Source organism: Pygocentrus nattereri, chromosome 25, assembly GCF_015220715.1.
Source record: "Pygocentrus nattereri isolate fPygNat1 chromosome 25, fPygNat1.pri, whole genome shotgun sequence".
Lineage (NCBI taxonomy): Eukaryota > Metazoa > Chordata > Actinopteri > Characiformes > Serrasalmidae > Pygocentrus > Pygocentrus nattereri.
In genome coordinates, this window is record NC_051235.1 from 5914451 (window position 1) to 5937076 (window position 22626).

A 22626-nucleotide genomic window follows, 5' to 3' on the forward strand; every position below is an offset into this window, starting at 1 on the left:
GGTACTAGGCGATATGACTCAGCTTAAACTGTGATAAACTGCATTAGAATAAATATTCTAAACTTCTAAGAGCAAATTCGACACTTTATTCGAGTGTTTCGCCTCATAATATGAGCGGACACGTTAGCGCACATGCTACAAACAGCTGGGAGTGCGTGAATCGCTCCAAGTGATTCGGTGAAAAGAGTCGGCTCACTCTTTGAAGAGAGGGTGCGGGCGGGCACTAGGACCTCGCAGACCGGGCATGACTTTTCCCCCCTCATCCATAGCAGCTCATTCCTCACACTCAGTGAGCAGAGCTACTGAGACACCTCAGGTTACCTCACGTCCCGGTCTGCGAGAAACCAGCACCCCCCCAAAAAAACCCAACACAACATGGTCAGAAGTGAGAGACACCGCCGGGACGTGAAGGCTGAAGATGTGTTTCTGGAGTCCGAGCCGTCAGTGGAGCACCAGCGGGGTTTGGCCGCGTCTGGCTGCCCTTTCGATGACGTCTTCGGCTCTGGAGACTCTCCCATGGACCAGATAGACACTTTCCTCAAAAACGTCCAAGTTCTGCTGGAGGCGGCCAGCTACATCGAGAGCGCCGAGAGGAAGGATGGAAGTAAGTGAGCCCCCGTCGGTCCGCGCTAGCTGCGAGCTGACCGGGGCTGAATCGAACTGAACTGAACTGAATTGGTGCCCAAGCAGCTTCATTGTCAACAGACTCAGACAACAAAGGAGCGGAGAGTTGAGCCGGCGCCGAGCAGCCGCTGCACAAGTTTCCACTCGGGCTTTCTCTCCTCTTCTAACCCAAATGTAGCTTCGTGAGGGCGATTTTTCTGCACACGGGCTTTCGTTCTGGTGCAGAAGGAATCTTACTTAGCAGCACCAGCATGATGCAGCTGATAGTGGGGTTTAAAGGGGAACTCCACCAATGTTATCCAAATTTCGGACTAATCCGTCCCTTGAGCTGTAAGCGGTGGTGGTGGGAACCATCCATCTTATTGACCATCCAGAACCACCACGTGCCTCCTGAGGTTTCAGATGCAGGGCTGATGGTGGTAAAATAACGCTAGGTTTACTTTGGGGGCTCGCCTGCCCCGCATGCACGTATATCTTTATAAAACAAGACTGGTTCCGATCACCACCACAGTGAACGCTTCTGACGAAGAACGAAGCGTTTCACATAAGCTGAATAACCGCGTATGGCTCGACAGAAATTTTGAGAAGGCGGTGGAGTTGCCCTTCAAAGTCAGAGCAGCTTTTCCAGACCCGTGTGCTGCACCTCCGCCCCCCCTCGCTGTCTGCCCCAGTTTGTAAATCTGGCAGCGGAAAGCTCCTTTCCGTGTCTGGCGCTCCTTTGTGCGCCCCTTTCCCCGAGTTTAGCCCCCCTCTTCCCGTCCAAGGCTGAGGAGCCTCGGAGGGTCGGCAGGTGTTCAGTGATTGGTGCAGCGCTGCCTATTCAGAAGTTTGGCTCGGAGGGCCGCCTAAATGCTCGTCGTGGCACATTTAAGTATTTCATGCAGATAAAAGACCATTTTGGGGGGTTTAATGTGGAGGTTTCCGTCCAAAATGCCTTAAATGTTAGTTAACGCTCCGGATCTCGGGTAACAGACCGGCTCAGATCCATACGACCCGTTACCAACATCGGATAAAGTTGTCGAAACCGCAGATCAAGGGAAACCTGATGCTGTGCGTTTGTTTAAATGACTCGGATTTAATAAAGTCATCCAGCGCTGTGAGCGAAATCTCGCACGAAACTTTATCACGCTGTGGGATCCAGGCTTCCCAACTTTCCATATTCGTTTCCTGGGGACGGCAGGGTGCACTCACATGGTTTCCACATGGACACCCTTCCCGCTTCTGATTGGTCGACTCCGTCGGGGCTGGCGCCGCTCGCCGGTCTCTCCTCCAATCAAACGCGAGGTCCGGCGTGATGTCACGTGTTGCTGGGCCGGCCTTAAGGGCGGCCGTTAAATCCTCCCCGAGTGAGCGGCTGTGGGAGTTGAAGTGCTCGAAGCGCGTACGAACCCAGTTCGTTCCTCTTTCGAAGACGTCACGTTTTAAAGCGCGCTGTCATGACGTTTAAATGAACGCAGACGCAACGTTGAACCCCTCACACCGCGAACAAGAACGGCAGCGTGTTGTTTTGGACTGTAATTGTTGGTTAAAAAAAAAAAAAAAGTTTGTCACAACGAAGAAATGATGCCCTGCTCTTAACATGTGCTTAACGTTTCACCCCCAAAAGACGTTAACGTTTCGTTAAAAAAAAAACAAAAGGAAAAAGAAAGGAACTGCGCCGCAACAGGAGTTAGGCGAAAAAACTCCATCTCCCATAAATCAGCGCGCCTGAGCGTGTTGCGCCTGCGCGCCGCCTCCTTCTCCTCCTCTCAGCTGGGTAAACAAACTGGGGGAGGAGAGACACAAGCAGCGAGACTTTGCAGGCGCTGCTGGGCTTTCGGGGCATTTTTTGTACACTTTTTATCCGTTTTGTACACTTTTTAGTCGCTCGTTTCCTAAATACTTTTACTACTTTGCTATTCAGACATCGGCGAGCTGTTTTTAAAACCCGTCTGCTCCGTCAGAATTGGCTGGTTTTGCTAGCCCTTGCTAGGTAACCGCTTGAGAAGGAGGACAAAAAATCATTTCAGGTCGACACTCGTTTGTCAGAACCAGCAGAAATTCCAACAGGAGTGTTTTTTACATCCTAGGGAGCACCAATAATACACCCTCACTCTTTTACCGCGACTGTCTAGAAGCAATAGCCGTTCGCTTTGATATTATAACCCCTTCTCGGCGCTCAAGACCAGTATGACTGCGGTGCTGAACATCCAGAGGCTACTGGAAGCTGCCGAGTATTTAGAGAGGAGAGAACGAGGTAACGTGAACGTTTTTGAGGGTCGAGACTGCGCCGTGGTCGCCTTTCGTCTGTGTGTCGGGAACGTTTCTGAAATCATCGACGCCATACGTGTTGATTTTTGTGTTATTTCAGTAGCTAAAGGTCCATTATTGTCTTCTGTTTCGCGCAGAGTGCGAGCACGGATATGCCTCGACGTTTCCGTCTATTCAGAGCTCGTCCTACCAGAGACAAAGGAAATTCCGGAATAAAAAGTACAACAGCAGTCACAACAGGTAAGCACAGCCGCCACCACACCATTTTCCTGGTCATATGCAGGTTAATACGGGGGGCTAGTGTCGCATTACGTTTCCCATCAATAAGGCAGCACAAGCTGCACTTGTCACGTTATAGCAGACGACAGCGTCGCTGTGCAGACGCTTTAAGACGGGCTGCCTTCATAAATAAGTCAAATTAGATGTTTCTTGGACGTGTTGTGGCTTTACTGGAGCTGTAATGCCGTTTTGCAGGTGTAAATGTTGGCTTCTTTTTGAGGGGGAGGGGAGTTTGCACAGCTCTCATCAGCTGATTGTCAAACGGCACTGCTGCAGCATGGAGTTTAGGGACCGGGGGGAAATTCGCAACCCCAGTGTGGGGCGAATACTAAGGACTTGAGGGGATATTTTTGGCTAATCCTTTCAAATCACAACTTTAATTCTCTTGGGCTCATGTTCATGTTTTCAGATCATTTCCTGATAGTTTTTTTGTGGGTATATGTCACTGTGCGCTGTTACAACAAAGAGCCCCGTTTGCCACGAACCCTAAAGGCTTTTTATTTACAGCAGGCCTTGTTTTCTTGCTGCCAAGGTGAACAGACATATGTGGCTTGCTCCTTTTCAGCCCCCCTGTCCTCTTCAAATTTACTGACTTATTCTGTCCTCTGGGTCAGTTTAACCCCAGCAGTTGAAATCTCTGAGAAATGCGGAAGTTCTCGTGGGAATTATGTCATATCATGTGAATTAGCAGTGGTTCTCGCACTACCAGAGGTGTGGTTATGTTAGATTAGGGCTGTAAAGCATTTTTGATGGTTATAAAATTGCTTGTGTTATTGGCCTCAGTATCGTTTCCGAACAGATTTGTGAAATGTTGGTATTTTTTTATGGTGAAACAGCCCAGAGAACACAGATGCATGCAAAATGTGTGCAGGACATTAAAGTATATATCATGTTACTCAGATCAATTAGAGAAAAAGTCATTAACCGAAGCGAAAAACATTTTTTTTAGATATGTTAGCATTGAATGGGATCTGACTGACCCCATACATAACAGGAGGGTTCAGAAAATGGTTATGATGCTTGTACTTCTCCCATTGACAAGGCTCTGCAGGTGATATTAGGTAATAACTCGGCGTTCGAGTCTCTTTATGCTTATTTCTCCATGCACTGTTTAAAGGATCCCTGCTAACATGCAAAAGTGCACCTACGTTGCTGCAGCCGCTTTACTTGCGCTGGTCGTTTTCTGCGCGCATGCATGCATGCATGTGTGCAGGCAGGGTTTCCTCGGCTTGGTTTGCTCTGCATTTGAGCGTCAGACATCTTGATGACTGATTGTAGGCCCGTGCAAGCTGAGCAGAGAGGCGCTCGCCCTCTGTGCGTGTGCGAGACTGAAGGAGAGCGAGCGCAGGGCTGCGGTCTGATATCTGATCTGCTGGCATACCTGTCTGAATGTGCTCGAGGAGGCCTCAGCTGGAGCTTCCATTCAGTGCTTCGCACCACAATAGGCCTATAACCTGTCTAGGTAAACAGGGCGATTATGATGATGGTGCCTTTTACTGCCGCCTCTCTGGAACGCACAGCCATTTAGGCCTGTTATTGCGAACCATATGTGGCATTTTAATCTTCCTTCTTTTTTGTCTCTTGCATTCAAGCCCCTTTGCTTGCAATCTGTCAGTACATCTTTCAGCTGCACTCGGCACCCCTACCCGTATTTTCCAGCAGCTAAACAAACTGGTTAACGCTTGGTTGAGAATGAATTATTCATAGATTAGTAGATTAGAGTAACTCCTGGATCCCGTACAGCCACACACGTGCGTTCCCTCGGCGCCGCGCATCCTGTCGCACGACATTTGAAGCTTTAAAAACACAGCCGCTGCCTTCTTTTCTCCTCGCCCCCCCCCTCCTTCCATCCCTTGTCCACATCCAGATGTGCGGAGGCACATGGGCCATCGAGCCAGCCGCAGTAGGGGTGGGCCACATAACGATATGTCGTACTCATCACCATAACTGGCACAACTGTACACTTTTCTGAGCGTATCATCGAGTATTGTCAGTAGTTCTAGACCATGCAAGGCTCAGACCAGTTCTAGAGTCTGTAGGCAACAACTGGTGCATGTAGCAAGCAGCTGATTGGGTGTTGTTTCCTTTCTTCCCTTCCTGTCGCCTCTTTCAGGGATTATTTGTGAATAAAGGCATATTGACCCTTGCATAGAGTGCAGATTTGCCCCGAGTGACACACAAACTACTGTCTGATTCAGTAAAGTGTAATGAAATTAGCAGTTATTTGGGCACAGTAGATGAATCGCCTTCGGTGCGTGAAAACAAGCGCTCCTGCACGAGTTCTTCATTTAAATATCATTTACAAAGTTTGCCCCAATTTGCCCTTGTATATCATTTACACTGTTTTGTTAGCCAGTCAACGAAGTAACAACAATGGTTGTTCTCGTAGGCGGAGTTTGAGGTCGAGCAGCAGGTGCACTGCTCCCCCTGCTGGCCAGAGCTTAAATAGCTTAATGGTGATAGAATTGCAGCGATTAAGAAGAGTAAACGACTAGTTTTAGCCTGTTTTTTTACAGTGTGTAGATCATTTTGATAAAGCATTGGCTGCTTGGGAAGTTGTAATGCAGTATATATGGTGCCTTCTTCTGTGTTTATGTTGTGTTTTAGGGATGAAGCCTAGATATTCCCGGTGTCAGTAAGACTGGTTAGTTTATATCCGTGTTCACCTAAAGCAATGTATGCCAATCCTGGTACTAAGGTGGACGTTGATCATTGATGTTATTGACAATAATTTTAAATCAGCTATTTTTCCTGCCGTTAAATGCATTACGGTCAGATTTCTGTGCACTTCTACCAGATCATATATACACACCAAAGAGAAAACCAATAACAAAACTGTCGTGCACTCATTTGACACTTCATATCGTCAATAGCTTCTCTAGGCCTTTTCACAGCTGGTGCGCAATCCTATTATGTTGTATATCGTGCATTGTGATGGTGTCTTAATGCACTGTGCTATTATATTTTCGCCATATCGCCCACTGCTAAGCTGCAAACGTGGCATGACCAATAAAGTAAAGTGGCCACATGACCTGCAGAACAAGTGGCCCCCGCCGGGCCAGCGCCGGGCCAGCTCTGGGCCAACGTCGCCGGCCAGCTATTTAGTGCAGCAGCCCAGAGAGAGCCTGCTCGCCTTCAGTGTGTTGCCACACAAAGAGGCTGATTCACTTTACATTATTAACAACACACTGGCTCCTACTCGGAGACAGAGAAGGGAGGGAGAGCCTATACCGTCGCTCGCTCGCTGCGGAGCGAGGGGAAACTCTCTCACGTGCACGTATATATAGAGTACAGATTCCTCCTTTGTTTGCTTTCCCTCTCTATCTTGCTCTCCCTCGTGTCTTTGCAGCGCTCTCTGTCTTTTTGTGATTGTCGCACACAAAGCAGCTCGATTGTGCAGGCCTTGCAGAAGAGCCTGTAAAAAGCATGCTAATAACCACTGGTGGAATGGAGGTGGGGGTGGGAGTGGGGGTGGCTCCTATAGACATGAATTAATAAATCCGTGCCGCGCTTCAGCCACACTAGAGGGTCAGCGTGGAGATGTAGACCCAGGCTCTATGTTATCCAGTGGTTCCCAAAACTGTCCTGCATATTTCTGATATCCAACTAATCCAGCTCCTTCAGGTGAGGAAGGTGCGATAGAGCAGGAAAGAACCAATCTAGGGATGCCTCGTGGCAATAAAGGACTAGTACTGGTCTTGGATCAGAGAATTTAATCAGACGATCAGCTAATTTGACTTGGGTAGGCAGAGACGTGCTCACTAGCATATACAGTTGAGCAACAGTTAGATGATGTGTGGTTGGCTTTCTGAGCTAAATGAAATAAGTTAACGCATCCTCAAGTACCGTTTATTGGCTGAATTGAGCCTATTGGAAACAACATAAACATACATTTCCAATAAGAAAAACGCATTAAAATGTGGAGGAAAGTGCCGTTTTAGAATAAATGTTAGGCTACATAGGGAGTTCTGCAGCTTTGGCTGCATATAATTGGCTTTTTCTTAGATACGTAATGTAATATTTGCATGGCCTACGAAGTGAGCAACACGGGTCGTAGGGAGGTTCTAATTAGGTCGGCCTAAGTGACTGGACTTCAGTAGTTGTTGTCTTGATTGTGTTTCTAAAAGATTTTTTTTCTTTTTTCATTTGCAGGTCCACACACAACGAGTTGGAGAAGAATCGGTGAGTCCAAACCTTCTTTCCATCGCCCAAATGCACGACGTTACACGGGCAGTTCAGCCAAGTGTAAACGCTAACATGTCTTATAACTGGTGGCTGGCGTCGTTCGTTCATCGTCATTTCTTGCTGAGCCGTTCCTCTAAGAGAAAAACCCGGTGTAGGTGCAGAAGCTGCGGCCCTTCTTAATTCACACGCTGGCACAGACCCCGCAGGAGAGAAATGACACATTCTTTTTGGCAGGTTTTCCCATTAGAGCCACGTTTACCCCTCGCTGTGCCGAGGCTTTTGCGTCTGCAGGGGCTCCTGTCTCAGCAACAGGCTGCTGAAAGTGAAACTAAGAAGTGAAGCACTTCTGCTAATCTAAATGCCCTTCTGCCTCCCTCAGCACCTTGAGCTGTGCCTTATGCAGCGCTGCTACAGTTTCCTATTACAGGCCAGAGAGCACTGGCACGGAGTTTGAAACCAGACACTATGGGCCACCTCACCTTTACACAGAGCGTTGCGTAATTTAGTTCGCATTGAAAGATCTGTTGACGTCGATTGCAGATTGTTGTGGATACAGACGTGCGTGTGGTTCTGAAATGTGCAGGACAAGTTTATAGTTTATAGTTTTGCCTGCTGTCTGATGTCGTATGTAAACACTGTTCTCAGTCCATACAGTCAGTAAGCTACAGTACAGAACAGCCCATTCTGAATTCACTGCTGATCACGGTCATACGTCTGCTTCTGGGAAACAGTGCCAGTGCTCTAAAGTCTGAACAGCATGTGTTCTTCTTGGAGAGAATGTAATGCATGCAATCCTGAACGCCTTATCTGATTTGGGCTAGACCACCGGGTGGGTGGGGGTCCCTCAGGCACGAGCACACATGCATTGGCGCAGTACAAAAGCACAAATGCTCTGTTCTTCACTTCAAGGGCCCGAGTAGACCAGGCTGTCTAGACCAGGTGCAAAAGACCAGAATCAGAATGAATCAGAAGTGCTGATCCAGCACTTCTGTACCTTTTTGAGTGCACTAATTAGAGAAAGACAGAATAACCGATCGCCAGATGTTCAGTGTAACTAACATCTCTGGTTTTCAGATTGAGTCTCTCTATCAGAAGTCAAAGGGATCTGCATCGTACGTTTATGTTGCGTTTTATTTTTTGCTCACTGGGCTCCGCTTATAATGCAGGGTGGTTGAAAAAGATTCATTCGATTTCAAACCGATTCATTTAGCTTGTAAATCATTACAGATCAATGCATTAAACTAAACCTGTAAATGGTTTGAGTTAAAGTTTATGTAGTTGTATAAATGCTTAATATGAACCTCCTCCAGCTGTACGGACGACATCAACACCACAGTCAAACTCATCCCCTGCTGGACTGAGCATGTCGGGTGTCGCTGCGCTCACGGCTCATTCAGGGCGTTTTCTGAGGTCATCCATTGTTGTTGGGAGTGGCACGTAAACAGAGCCCTTAACATACCAACACAAAAAAAGTCACACGGCGTGACCGCCGGTGATGCTGGTGATCGTTTTCTTGGAACTGTTGGAGGTTCGCTGCCATACTCGCAGTCAGAAACCCAACGACCCCTCTTTCAATTGGATTGTGATTGGTTCCTCGGCACATCGCGGTTGTAAAAATATGCAGTTCTGAAATTGTATGAATTCTTTGGAATCGGCCCGTATTTGACGGTTTTACGCGCGTCATAATACATTTACAACTGGCTTTTTGATCAGTTTAGTTTCCATAAATGGACTGATGAGTGAATGGCAATGTTTACATACTACATCAAACTCAGATATTTTAAAGAAAGCAAAGCAATATCACATTTGCGTTAGTGTGTTTTACTGGAATATATGTTCACTTTTACGTTATACAGGGTCTTGCACAAAGGTTTGAACACATTCTGTTGATTTTGGTTGATTTTCTGAATGAAAATGATGTGAATAATCACCAACAATAAACTAATAATGATAATAATAGCACTTTTCTGCACATACCATTGCACAATTTGAGTTAAACATATATAAACTGTGCCAACCTTTGCACAGGCCATAGAGAGGTTTCATTTGTTGAATTCAGCAAATAAGCAGTGATTGTGCATTAAGTATGCAGAAGTTTGTTCTCTGTTGAGGATGTCTGAAGTTATTTACAAGCAAAAAAAAGAGTTGCCTAAACTTGAATTTGATTCGTCAGTAGAGACCAACGTAACCTTAGCTTGTTTAAATAAAGAATCGGAAGCACTCCTGGAGGATTAGTTTGTTTACCACCTTGCAGTCCTGACAAAGCACTGAACTTTCAAAATATCCTGCAGCTCTAACAGGTATCTGACCCAGCGTGTTGGTGTTAGAAGAGCAAAATAGTAAACAAAGACTTCTGTCTCGTTACCTCTTCCACCCAAACCGAATGGCGCTTGAACAGCAAGACATTCATGTGTCACTGGGTGTGTACAGGCACCGTGTGTGTGTGTGTGTGTGTGTGTGTGTGTGTGTGTGTGTGTGCGCGTGTCTGTTTGTCTCCTGCTCGGCCGACTGGTTCAGGGAGATAGCAGCCAGACGTTATGTGTCATCGGAAAGGCAGGCTGGCGCTGAGTGCTGCTCGTTTAGAGGTGCTGATGTCACGATCGCTCTCACCAAACCCGAAACTTCACCCACCTCGCCAGCTCCGTTCAGGCAGGAAGTTAAACAAGTTGTTATTGCTTCCTCCCACATGCACCCGATACAGATCTGACCTTTTCTTTGAAGTCTCCGCGTCCTCTTTGAACCTCTTCCGTACTCTCGATTTGGATGGCGTGAGCGAATGAAAATTAGCTGGTGTACGAATGTGAATCCAGTCAGATGAATCCTCAGGAGTCTAGAGGACTTGCTACGTCAACGCACAGTGGGAGCTTCTCATCAAAGGCCCTGTTGATGCCTGGGATTAACTTCTGTCTTGAGTGATCTGATCATAAGTGGACAGTGAGCCATATGGCCATTTGCACCTGGCATTTCCATTCGTCTTGAATGCGTCTTCAGTGGCCATTTATGATTGGGTTTTGTGACGGGAAGGAAGGGACCTTCCCTTATTTGTGTATGTGTGAGGGCGGTTACCGACTTTTAGACTGTACATCGTTAACTAAACAAGCAGTACAGGAGACCACAAAAGACGCCACGCAGCTGATTTGTCTCTGATGTGATGACCGCAGTCCTTCATTCCGGAAGAGGACGAACGAGGGCGCTTTAGCACTCGCAGTGCAGGTGTTATGTAATCATATTCATGTATGTATTAAACCCTGTCACACCTGTCCTTAGCACTGTCCAGTTATAATGAGATCAATCAAGACGTACATTAAGATTAAATTAAGTGACCCTTTTTAGTCCCACAACGGGGAAATTTCACCTCCGCATTTAACCCATCTGTGAAGTGAAGCACCACATACACTCTACACACACTAGGGGGCAGTGAGCACACTTGCCCAGAGCGGTGGGCAGCCCAATCCACAGCGCCCGTGGAGCAGTTGGGGGTTAGGTGTCTTGCTCGAGAACACCTCAGTCATGTGCTGTTGGCTCTGGGGGTTGAACCGACGACCTTCCGGTCACGAGGCTGGTTCCCTAACCTCCAGCCCACGACTTCCCCCATTGTGTGGCCAAAAGTATGTGGACACATCACCGTCACACCTGCGTGAGCTTGTTGGGTGTTAATATGGTGCCGCCACTCTTCTGGAAATGCTTTCCACAAGATTTTGAAGTGTGGAACTCGGTCATGCTGGACCAGGAGAGGGTCTTCCTTAAACTGTTGGCACAAATTTGGAAGCGTCTAATTGTCCAAGTTGCCCCAGCCCATTATCCCTCCTCCACCAAACTTTTCTATTAGCACAACGTATCCCAGTAGGTAGTGTTCTTCTGGCATCCGCCAAACCTAGATTCATCCGTCAGACTGCCAGATAGAGAAGACTGATTCATCACTCCAGAATGGTTCCTCTGCCCCAGAATCCAGTGGTGGAGTGCTTTATACTACTCTAGTTGAGGCTCAGCATTGCACATAGTCATCTTAGGCTTGTGCAGCTTCTCTGCCATGGAAACCACTTGAAGCTCCTGACGCATAGTTCTTGTTCTGATGTTGCTTCTGGTGGTTGTTTGCATCACTCAGTACAGAGTTCCAACAACATATAGGCAATTATTATGCACTTCATGTCCCGCGCTATGGGTTTGTGCGCTTCGTGGCTGAGCTGTCGTTGCTCCTAGACGTTTACATTTCACAGTAATAGCACTTGCAGTTGACTGAGGCGGATCTACCAGGACAGAAATTTCACAATTTGGCTTGCGGCAGTGATGGTGCCACATTTAAAGCCGCTAATCTGTTCAGTTCTAGCACCAATGTTTGTCTATGGAGATTACATGGCTATGTGCTTCATTTGATACACCTGTTAACAGTGGCATCAGAACTCAGTAATTGGGAGGGTGCGTCCACATACTTTTGGCCAATAGCAAGCGTCAACTATACCAGACTTTTTTCGCAGAGAGATTGCACTCGACTTTCACAGCAGTGGACCTACCTTTTAGCTCTAGTTCTGTATTGCCATACAATGGGGTTTGTTCTTTGCTGCGTCATAACACCCTTTGAGGTATAAAGACAACAGGAACGACGCAAAAAGAGGAAATGGCAGCCACACAGTGCTTCCACAACACAATCAGCATCTGCAAACATGCAACAGTGTGGCTTTAGGTCGCCCAGTCAGTCAGCTGACACACCCATCACACAGAAGGACCAGACAGTTGGAGGAAACGTGACGTGAAGTCTGTGTGCGTCAAATGGGGCACTGGAGCACTGAAGGAAGGCGGGTTGGTTCACACAGCGCACCTTGTATAGAATGTAGTTGTGTTAAGATTGGATTGCAAAATATTGTATCGTGCCTTGAAATCAAGTGACCCTTTAAGGCTGTTTTATCTACTCTTTTGCATTGATGATGGTGCTGTACCATAAACAGTTTATGAACATGAAAACAGATGAATAGATGAGTTTTTTTATATAACCTTTTCTTCAGATGATCCACCCGTACTAGAGTCCACACCATACAAAGTCAGTCAGATATTACAAGTCTCAGCCCGCTTCTAAGGGAAGTTGAGTGGTCCAAAATGATAACTTTACAGGAGAAGGAAAAAACCTACCGTACCTGTAAGTCCTTAAGTCCTATTCAGATTGGATTACTTTATCGGGGGAATGTGTATAAAAGTGTTTCACACGTCTCCTCGCTCATAAAACGCAAGCATCTGGATTACGAAATGAGGTTTCTAGTGGGTTGCAATTTATCTGATGAGAATTTATTATTAATTATATAATTATAACTAGTCTAAGGTCAACTAGTCTAACTAACTTAAGACCTTTCTAAAAACAATTGTACATTTTATGAATATAACATGATGCTTGTAGCTGCAAATAAGCTTCGAGATATAATTCTTTTTTTCTGTCCTCCCAGTGTACCATCTGGAGTCCCGAGTTTTACCACCTAGACCAAGTAAATGACTCTTTAAAAGCTCCGCTTTTTTAGTTCACAACTTGGTATGTAGATATCTCTAATACATGCTCTAAGAGACAAATACCCCGAGTAGCAGCGGTCAGAAAGATATCAGAGCGCCACTGAGTTCACGCAGTAGATAGTTCGGCCTTTAATTTTTGAAGGGGAGGAGAGAGAAAAACACTGACATGGAAAATCCGTACACCAATAAAATCACGAAGGAACACTTGTAAAAGAGGAAGTCGCCCCATAACAACACACTTTGTCACGCTGATTAAACAAACCAGTAACAAATTCTTACCGAGGTGAAATGTTAGAAAACCACAGTGCATCCAACAACATAGGAAACCTTGTGCATTGTTACAAAGGAATAGAACATGGCAGCTCACCAGTTTATGTAGAATTTGTTAAAAGGATTTACTGTTGACATGCATGTAGTGTAACTTCTCTGGCAGCAGATTTAAACTGATTTTATGGGTTCCTCTGATTTAAAAACACAAAGGTGAAACGTTAATGACATGGTTGAAGACTTGAGACCTTAAGTCATCGCAGAGCTGACGGTTGTGAACTGTGATTGGTCCGGATGCTCACAGCACACAGCAACAAACGCGTTCGTTGGCTCGTTGCGTATTGCAGCCCACAAAAGCCAATATCACGAGAGCAGTTACCAAACAAAAATACATGGTGCGGCCCTACAGAGGCGGGTAAGGGTTTATTGTGCTGGATGCTGGTGGCCTTTTTGTGTGTTTATGTATGTGTATTATGTTGGGGGAGGGAGTGGGGGGGGTTGCAGTCATGACAGAAGAGCTCGTCTGAAGGCGCCAGGCAGAAGATGAAAGGCCCAAAACCGCATTCCAGTCACTCACACGCCACTACAGACACAGATAAAACGCACACGTGCTCCGGCAGACGTTTGATCATCTTCACCTCGTACAGCCTTGTGTTTTTGGTCTGACCACAGCTGTGGTATGTCGAACGCCCATGTGTGGCCGATGGAGCCTTCGTGTCTTAAAGAGTTCAGAGTTGAAGTTGAACCTCATTGCAAAAAAAATAAAGAAATAAAATTCTTTTCTGATAATTGGGGAAGTGCAGCTGTTGTCAACTTACATTACAGTAAAGTACGCCTACAATTACACTAACGCTTTACACCAATCGGGTACAACGTGATGAGCACCTCCTCGTTTCTACACCCGTTGTCCATTTTATCAGCTCCACTTACTGTATAGGTGCTTTGTAGTTTTACAGTTACAGACTGTAGTCCATCTGTTTCTCTGATACCCTGTTCTTCAGTGGTCAGGACCCCCTTTGGACCCTCACAGAGCAGGTACTATTTGGGTGGTGGATCATGAGTAGATCAGACACAGCAGTGCTGCTGGACTGAGAACAGTCCACCAACCAAAAATGTCCAGCCAACTGTGTCCTGTGGGCAGCGTCCTGTGACCACTGATGAAGGACTAGAGGATGACCAGCACAAACTGTGCAGCAGCAGATGAGCTGTCGTCTCTGACTTTACATCTACAAGGTGGACCGACGAGGTAGGTCTATAGAGTGGACACAGTGTTTAGAAACGAGGTGGTCATAATGTTATGCCTGATCGGTGTATATGTCCATATTAAAACACAAAAACAATATTAACAAGAGTCTTCCAAGAGATGCAGTTTTGTTGCCTATTGAAACGACAGTTTATTTTACTTCCGTTGTGTCACTAAAGTTCTGACCTGCCTGTTGTTATAAATATTTTTGCGAAGTCCTCCAGTAATGATGAATACGGTGATGATTAAGAAGAAAAGGGAAGGACTAATAATAAATAAAATGATATCCGACAGATCTTATTGTACCTGTGACCCCCCAAATTATCCCACTTATCCATGTTGATTTAAGGATGTATTCATTTACACCTGCTACTTTTGTCATAGCTTTCATTTAGTGCTGCACCGATACTGATACTGTATTTGTATCAGTGCCGATACTTCCACTTGAACACGGTATCGGCATCTGTGATGGGGATACGATACGTTTGACTGACGCCATAAAGCAGTTTCTCACGTGTGCGTGTGCGCCATTAGACAGAACTTTGGGGCGCCAAGCAACTAATAAATGCTCATGGCAGAATCTGTAACACCCGTTTTTCATGAGAAAAACATGCTAACAGAGCCGCTTACCTGAACGGCTGAGCTGCTTCTTTCAATAATCGCTTGTCTGCCGCTGTGTCGTCACTCACAGTCTGAGTTAATGTTGGTCAGAGAGCTGAAGGAGCCGCCGGACTCTCTGCGTAATGATGGCCTTTAGTCTCCATTTAGCCTTTAGCACAGCAGCCCTCTATCCGGTCCTCTGTATCACTCAGCAGCGGGGTCTCGCAGCCTGTTGCTTCAACCAAGCCTGGCAAAACACTGCAAGTCGCTGATACTGACCGCGTGAACAGCGATATTTACTGAACTGACCCTCAGAGATGCAGTGCAGGTGAACAAGACACAGGTGAGACAAATGACTTGAGATATTTAGATGTAACAGCATTCAGCGCCGTTTTGAGCCAGAGAAGCTGCCGTGTGCTGATGTGTGAACACCACAGGTTTATCTGTTTACTGTTCGGCTCTGTTTTTAACTGTATAGCACAATAAAGATATTTTATGTTTTAGTTGTTAAACATGGTTCTTATTAATAATTAAGTAATAGTTAATACTCAATATATACAGTAACTAAACAAAGTTTTCCTGAGCATCTAATGAATCCAATACAACAAGTCAATGCCATCTAGCCAAGCTGGGTGTGTTTTATTTGTGACGCAGAAGATGGATTTTCTCAAAAGAAGATAAGATTTTAAACATTGTGTAAATATCAGGAGGTAAGTTAGGTTAGATAAGAGTTAGTATCGGTGTTGGTTCTCCGTATCGGCTGTTACTAAAGGATCAGGTATCTGTAGCAGAAGGGGAAAAAGTGGTATCGGTGCATCTCTACTTTCAGGATGTTTTTTCCTTTGAAGCTTTTGAGTTTTTTGCCAACTCTGGAGCGACTGAGAACGCCAGGAACATCCTAGCACAGTGGTGTCCAGTCTTATCTGCAAAGGGCGGCAGGTTTCCGTTGCAGCAGAAACATACATGATCAGTTCTTTGAAGACTGACCAGTTCCACTAGATTTAGCAGGTAGAATCAGGTGAGCTCTGCATGCTTGGAATGAAAACCTGCGGCCCCTTTGCAGATACGATTTTACGCCCTTGTTCTAGCGCATTTTAAAACGTTTTAAACATTCGCTTTTGATTTCTTAGTAAACACGTGGTCACCCGCGGTGCGGGCCTCGTTCTTTCGGTCAACGCCCATCCGCGGAAGATTCAGAAAAATCCCTGTTGTGTTTTTCCCCAGTCTGCATTCCTTCTCGACTCCGCCTCACCTTTGCGGTCGGAAAACCCCGTTGTGTAAACAGGTTTGCAGTGCTATAGTAATGTGTCATCTGTTGTGGTTCACTGGGGTGACGGACAGGTTTTTACCTGTTTATTTATCAGACATTTGCTGTATTTTGGTCTCCGTGGCCGAGTCGCGTTGGACAGATTGAAGAAAAAGATCCAGCAAATTGACGGGGAGCTCCTGCAAATCAACATCAACTACCGATTGACTTCAGTTCTAAACGTGTTCTGAATTAACAAGCTTTTACGCGGCGTTATGCTGTATTCTGTAGTGCAGCATTGTCCCTCAGCCTCATCGGTTTGAACTTTCGTCCGTCAGTGTTCTCTGACCGCAATACCCAGCATGCATTACACAAATACATCAAACCGTGGCTGGGAATCTCTACAGTGCTCAACCAATCCTGAATCCTGGCCTAGCCGCTGATCTGTATGCTGATAAATACAGCCAAGCTAGCGTTCTTGGAACTCTTACTTCAAGGAAAACAGCGATTCTGTCTGGATTCGTTTCTCTCTTTCGGCCAGAGAAAAGGAGCCAAACCGAGTTGACCTACCTAGGCAGCCAGGTAGTGACCCAACTTTAGCCTGGCGATGAGGACCGCATGGTTCTAGTGCTCCATTCTTTCAACTGTAATGATGATTTGAAAGCAGTTACTACAGCTCTAATAAGATATTCGGCCTTCTGTCAGTTCTGTTCTCTGGCTTTCTTCTGCATTCCCCAACTCATTAAAATAGCTCTCAATCAGCCTCAAAGCAGTTGTAGGATTTAAAAGGTTCCTTCTACCTTCATGAGACCTTATCCGAACGGGGGTTTTCCTGGTCTTCAAACTGGAAAATCACACACGAGACCAAAGCAGGCATGTTTACGACAGATGTGCAGCTTATTGCCTTTTTCAGTTTGTTCCTTATTCTGGGTTGCGTTATGGCTGTGGGGTCATTTACAGAAAGATCAGTCAGCCCTCATTGCTTTATAACCTCGGTGGTTAGTATACACACTTGAGGAACTGTCTGTCAGTGACCTGAGGGGTGGGGGTGTGTGTGTGTGTGTGTGTGTGTGTGTGTGTGTAAATACATGTACACACACAAGGCGGTACCCTCTGTCCTTTAGTGTGTATGTGCAAAAGTCAGAGAATGCAATTTCCAGTCGAAATGCCCATTAAGTGCAATATATCACCGTGTCGATATCTTGTTCCCACACCTGGCGTTTAGTGTGTCCACCCTCTGCCTCTACTACAACTTCCATCCTTTTGGCAGACTTGCTTTCAGAAATCTGCTGGAATATTTTTCCATACCTCCAGAATTCAGTCAACTTAAACACACTGAGGTCTGGTCACTGAGGTGGACAGTCCACTGTCTTGAAAACACCAGTAGCTTCTTATGTGCAAGTTTTTTTCTTAGTGAGGCTTCTTGATCAGCTACACGTCCTTTCAGACCCACGGAGCTGAGTGGTCTTCTCACAGTGGAAGGATGGACAGAAACACCTGTGGATGTTTTCAGACCTGAAGCAGTTTGATTTTCTCCTCTCTCTCTCAGGGAGGAAAAGTGCTGTATATCCGAGGGGACAGTGTTAGAAAGGTCGGGCGGGTTCTTACGAGGCCCATTGTTTCTCAAGCTTGTAATATTTATATTGAACTCCTACAGCAGTGCGTGTGTTGCTGTTATTGCGGCCGAAGAAGCAGCAGCAGCAGGAGCAGCAGGAGCGTTCCGTTCCTGAAGTGGTTTCCAAGCGCCTGCAGCAGAACTGGGGCCGTTTGTTCTCTCCATTGTGTGTCTGTGATGCCTCTTAAGCTTTTCTTGGCCACGAAAAGCAGCTTAGGGGACTTGATCTTTGGCCCACACACACACACGCATGCACTCACACGTGCTAGTGCATGTCAGCCACAAAAACTACGCTCCCTTTAGCCGCCAGGATGGCTGCACTCTCGCAAAATGCTTCTCTCGGGTCTCTGAGTCTCAGAGGCAGGTTGAATGGAGTAGAGGACGTTGGAGAGTCGGAGGTCAGCGGTACTCCGCCGTGGCCTATATTTGGCGCTCGTTTCAGTGAAAGAGCTCCTCGTTGTGGAGCGCAGAGGACCGCCGCTTTACTGCAGCGCGCCCAGCCTCCTGCTGATGGAGTTACAGGACCAGCAGGGAGCTGCTGAGAGGGCCGCAGCCTGGCCAGCTACTTCACCTTAGCGAAGGGCATTTTAACCACTGTTCAGATTTCCACATTTGAACCAAGTTCTAGTTTTTCATTTCAGTATTTTCAACCTTCCAATCGAAATTCATTTCTCTAAAACATCTGATTTTTGATTACATCACCATGCACCAGCAGGCGGGGCAAAATAATATTAACCAATAGTATCATCCCCACCTATAAGCTCTCAGCTGGCTCAGAGAAACTCCTCAATACCGTATTTCACTCGCAGATATTTCACAATATTGTTGAATTACAAAACTGCTTTAATTAATATTATATATTAGTATTAAATTTGACGCCTGAATTTGGCTTCTTTTGTGCTGGAGCGAATGTAGCTAACACATAACACAACATCAAGGCTGTGATTTGGTTGCAGATCATCACAGCCGTGATGTTATAGCGAGAACACACTCCTCGAGTGTTCTATTGCTTTTATACAACAGTTACATAAATGAAGTAAGAAATTAATAAACTGGCCGTGAACGCGGCGTTTGAAGTTTTAATGTTCAGTTCCTTCCTCCAAATTATAGCTGCTTAGCAAGCAGCTTGTTTGTACGTCAGAGTAACGAGCTCCGCCCACTCGTCTGCTGTAAGCCTCGCCCTTTGAAGCACAGACTGAGCCGTAAAACTGACCCAATATCAGGTTCAGCTCAGTTTGGTCAGCTTTTCCAGATCAGTATTAATGTTGTTTTGTTCCAGCCGGTCTGTAAAGCTTCTTACAGCCCGTTTAGTTTGGCCAAAGGTGTTGGGTGGCCAATGGTGCTAACTAACGGGTGGAATTTAGGGAGAAAATTGGGTAAAAATCCAAAAATAAAATTTTATACGCAGCAAGCAAACAAATAAATGAACCTTTAGGTCAGAAAGATTAAAAAATTGGTAAGCTTAGGAAACCGAAGTATGTTGGTCCTCCAAACGCCGCACTGTGACAGTCCTATCAACCGTGTTCCTAAGCTGAAGGTCACCCGATCAGTCCAGCCCATTGATCTGGACCCATCCCGCATTGTCCTGCAGGCCACGGCCTTTGATCTCATTTTGTGAGAGTGTGGTGGGATTAGGTGTCCGTCAGTAGAGACTTCTCGTCAATATGAGAGAGAGAGAGAGAGAGAGAGAGAGAGAGAGAGAGAGAGAGAGAGAGGGGCACACTTTTCTTCATCGCCTGTTCCCACACTGTCTACCACTGGCTCTCACCTATCTTACAGAACCAACCAACCAATCAGGGCTGGCAATGGCGTTCAGAGTGGTGCTCAGATTTCTTAGTGGTGGTGATGGGAACCAGGGGTCACTATGTCTACAACACAAATACAGTTATTTAATGCACTCTCCAACTATGTCAGCTGGTTTGGCTGATATACAATTGTGTGCCATGAGCCTAGCGGTAGAAATTGATGCCGTGTTTCCTTATAACAGTACCCAGTAATAGAATACATAATGCAAATATTAGAGCTCGTAAAACAGTCTTGTATTACCATGTATGTAACTTTCTGGAAGGGACCTTTTGGAACAGAGGTGTCGAACTGGGTTCCTTGCAGGTCGCAGCTCTGCAGAGTGCAGCAGCCTCTCACTAAACGCAGCTCATTTTAGCCTGATTTTCAAGGCCTTCGTGAGTTGAATTCAGACGGTTTGAAGATGGAAAACCCTGTTCTCTGTAGAACTGTGACCTGGAAGGAACTCTGGTTTGATGCCCCTGTTTTAGAGGCATTAAACTCTTCAAGGTTCTGGTTCCATCACCACTGCAAAGGATCTTTTCAAGCCACTCCGAACGTCTTCGTTTACATCTCAACCCTTTAAAATTTGGTGGAATTCATTTTTAAGTGTTCTATAATGCTCTGGAATGTCGATACGGTATGTGGATTCTCCGACAGATTGAAGACGGAGCTGGAAACAAAGAACACGTAATGGATCAGTTGACTGATCCGTGATAACTGATGGCTTAATACGTTGTAGAAATAAGTGTAAGTTGTGCTTGAACTGGCTGTCCAGTTCTGTGTATGTGAGCTCGCTGCTGTAATCTGTGTTTGTTTGTGTGTTTGTTTTGCACCCTGCTGTTTGTTAGACTCTAATCCAGGAGCTCCCAGGCGTCACCACATCTCCAAAAACTGACCCCAGAGAGGGAGCGGTCCAGGCTTTTCCAAATTCAGCCGCATCTACAGAGGCTTTACGCCATCGCACACGCACACTGAGGGCATGTGAGCGGGGCGTGCTGGTCTGGACAGATTAAAGCTCAGCATGTGAATTAATCCATGTGTTACTGATGGGCCTGTACAGGCTGTGCACCACCACAGCTGTTGCTGCATGTATGACTGTTTGTTTGTCTGGCTGTGCAATAAGCACCATTTGTCGTCTCTGATATTGCAACACAACTTTGCCTATTTCAGTAATCCGTCAACACAGCTTTAATTACCAGACACGATCATCTGATTAATGTGATGTATTGTGCAACTTTATTATCCTCGTATCATTGAAATAGATTCAAGCGAATAACAAAGGATTATGCGAGTTAGACCGAGTTTCCGCCAGCTTTGTGCAAAACAGTAAAACTCTGGCTTCTTTAATGTTGAGCAATGTTTAACTTTACGATATTTTACATCGTAAGAGCACAAAGACAAAGCGCACTGGCAAGGGCTCAGGAAATGGTGGCGGCAGGCACCTTGCATCTGTTTACCATGTGATAAGATAAAGAGAGATTTTAATTTCTTCATTAATTCACTGGAACCCGCTGCCTTCTCATGTGTCGTAGCTTCGTTTCCGTAAGCAGGTCACGTTGTTAATGTTCACAGATTCAGCTTCCTTTCCATTGAAATCCATTGCTACTTCAGGCAAATATGCAGACGTTTATGCAAAGTTTGCCAGTCGTTTTTGATATTTTCCATTTGCTTTAGGAAATCCCAGCTGTGTGTTCATGTGAGTTTAACTGTGTATCTTTCATTAGTGATCATTAGTCCAACAGGTACTGAAGCAGTGAGCCACCAGATAGTAGAATAACAGAACATTGCGATAAAGAATACACACTGATCAGCCACATTAAAACCACCTTTATCAGCTCCACTGACCACAGAGAAGCACTTTGTAGGTTAGTTACAGACTGCAGTCCATCTGTTTCTCTGATACTCTGATACCCTGTTCTTCAGTGGTCAGGACCCCCATGGACCCTCACAGAGCAGGTGCTATTTGGGTGGTGGGTCATTCTCTGCACTGCAGTCACACTGACGTGGTGGTGGTGTGTTAGTGTGTGTTGTGCTGGTCTGAGTGGATCAGTCACAGCAGTGCTGCTGGAGTTTTTAAACACCTCAGTGTCGCTGCTGGACTGAGAATAGTCCACCAACCAAAAATATCCAGCCAGCAGCGTCCTGTGACCACTGATGAAGGACTAGAGGATGACCAACACAAACTGATGAGCTACTGTCTCTGGCTTTACATCTACAAGGCAGGAGTGGACAGAGAGTGGACACAGTGTGTAAAAACCCCAGCAGCACTGATCCACCACCCAAATAGTACCTGCTCTTTGGGGGTCCTGACCTTTTGAAGAACAGGGTAACAGAGTACCAGAGAAACAGATGGACTACAGTCTGTAACTGTAGAACTACAGAGTGCAGCTATACAGTAAGTGGAGCTGATAAGATGGACAGTGAGTGGAGAAACGAGGAGGTGGGCTTAATATTTCTGCTGAAATAAGCCTGATGTTGACATCTAGTGTTGGGTGCTGGAGCATATATATCAAGGACTTTGCAGTGGCTTTAAATTCAGCTCGGCCAATCAGATTTCAGATCCACGGCTATCTGCTTAATGTAACACAGTAGATGCCCATATTAAATTCCTCCCTCTCTCCCTCTAAATCTGCTTCTGTCCCGTCCAGCAGTTTTGGGGCAGATTACACAGAGAACTAGAACAGTTAATGGCATCCCATCTGTGTGTGGGGGGCTGTATGTGTCATGGGAGTGGACGCTCGTGTGTAATCTAAACCCGTCTCCCGCCTCCAAAACGTGACCGATTTGTCGCTCAGTCACCCGTCTGCACTCGTTCATTCCAAGTCAGATGCGTCCACACGCGCCTGAGCTGACATCATCACAAAAACATGCACGTGCATTATAAAATTATAGCTGTTTCATATTTTAGAGGAATAGCAAGGCACAATATCAGATTTACGCACTTGTTTCAAATGGAGCCGAGCAGCATTTTGCTTCTTTAGATTTACGCCAAGTCTGCGAGACCAATGTAGCTGACACGCCGTGCATGAGATGCACCCT

The 22626-nt window shown here is 46.0% G+C and overlaps 1 protein-coding gene across 2 annotated transcripts in view; it reads left to right on the plus strand.

Moving 5' to 3' along the window:
• The first annotated feature begins 232 nt into the window (after positions 1-232).
• The window catches only part of mxi1 (max interactor 1, dimerization protein), a 49458-nt gene continuing 27064 nt past the window's right edge, over positions 233-22626 (plus strand). The window contains exons 1-3 of one of the 2 annotated variants that reach the window (XM_017719700.2): positions 233-604; positions 3012-3114; positions 7306-7335. In XM_017719700.2, the coding sequence (XP_017575189.1) occupies positions 376-604; positions 3012-3114; positions 7306-7335 (362 nt within the window). In that variant the 5' untranslated portion in view covers positions 233-375. Of the gene's footprint in view, positions 605-2377; positions 2861-3011; positions 3115-7305; positions 7336-22626 lie in introns of those variants that run through there. The other variant, XM_017719701.2, reaches the window with a different exon arrangement.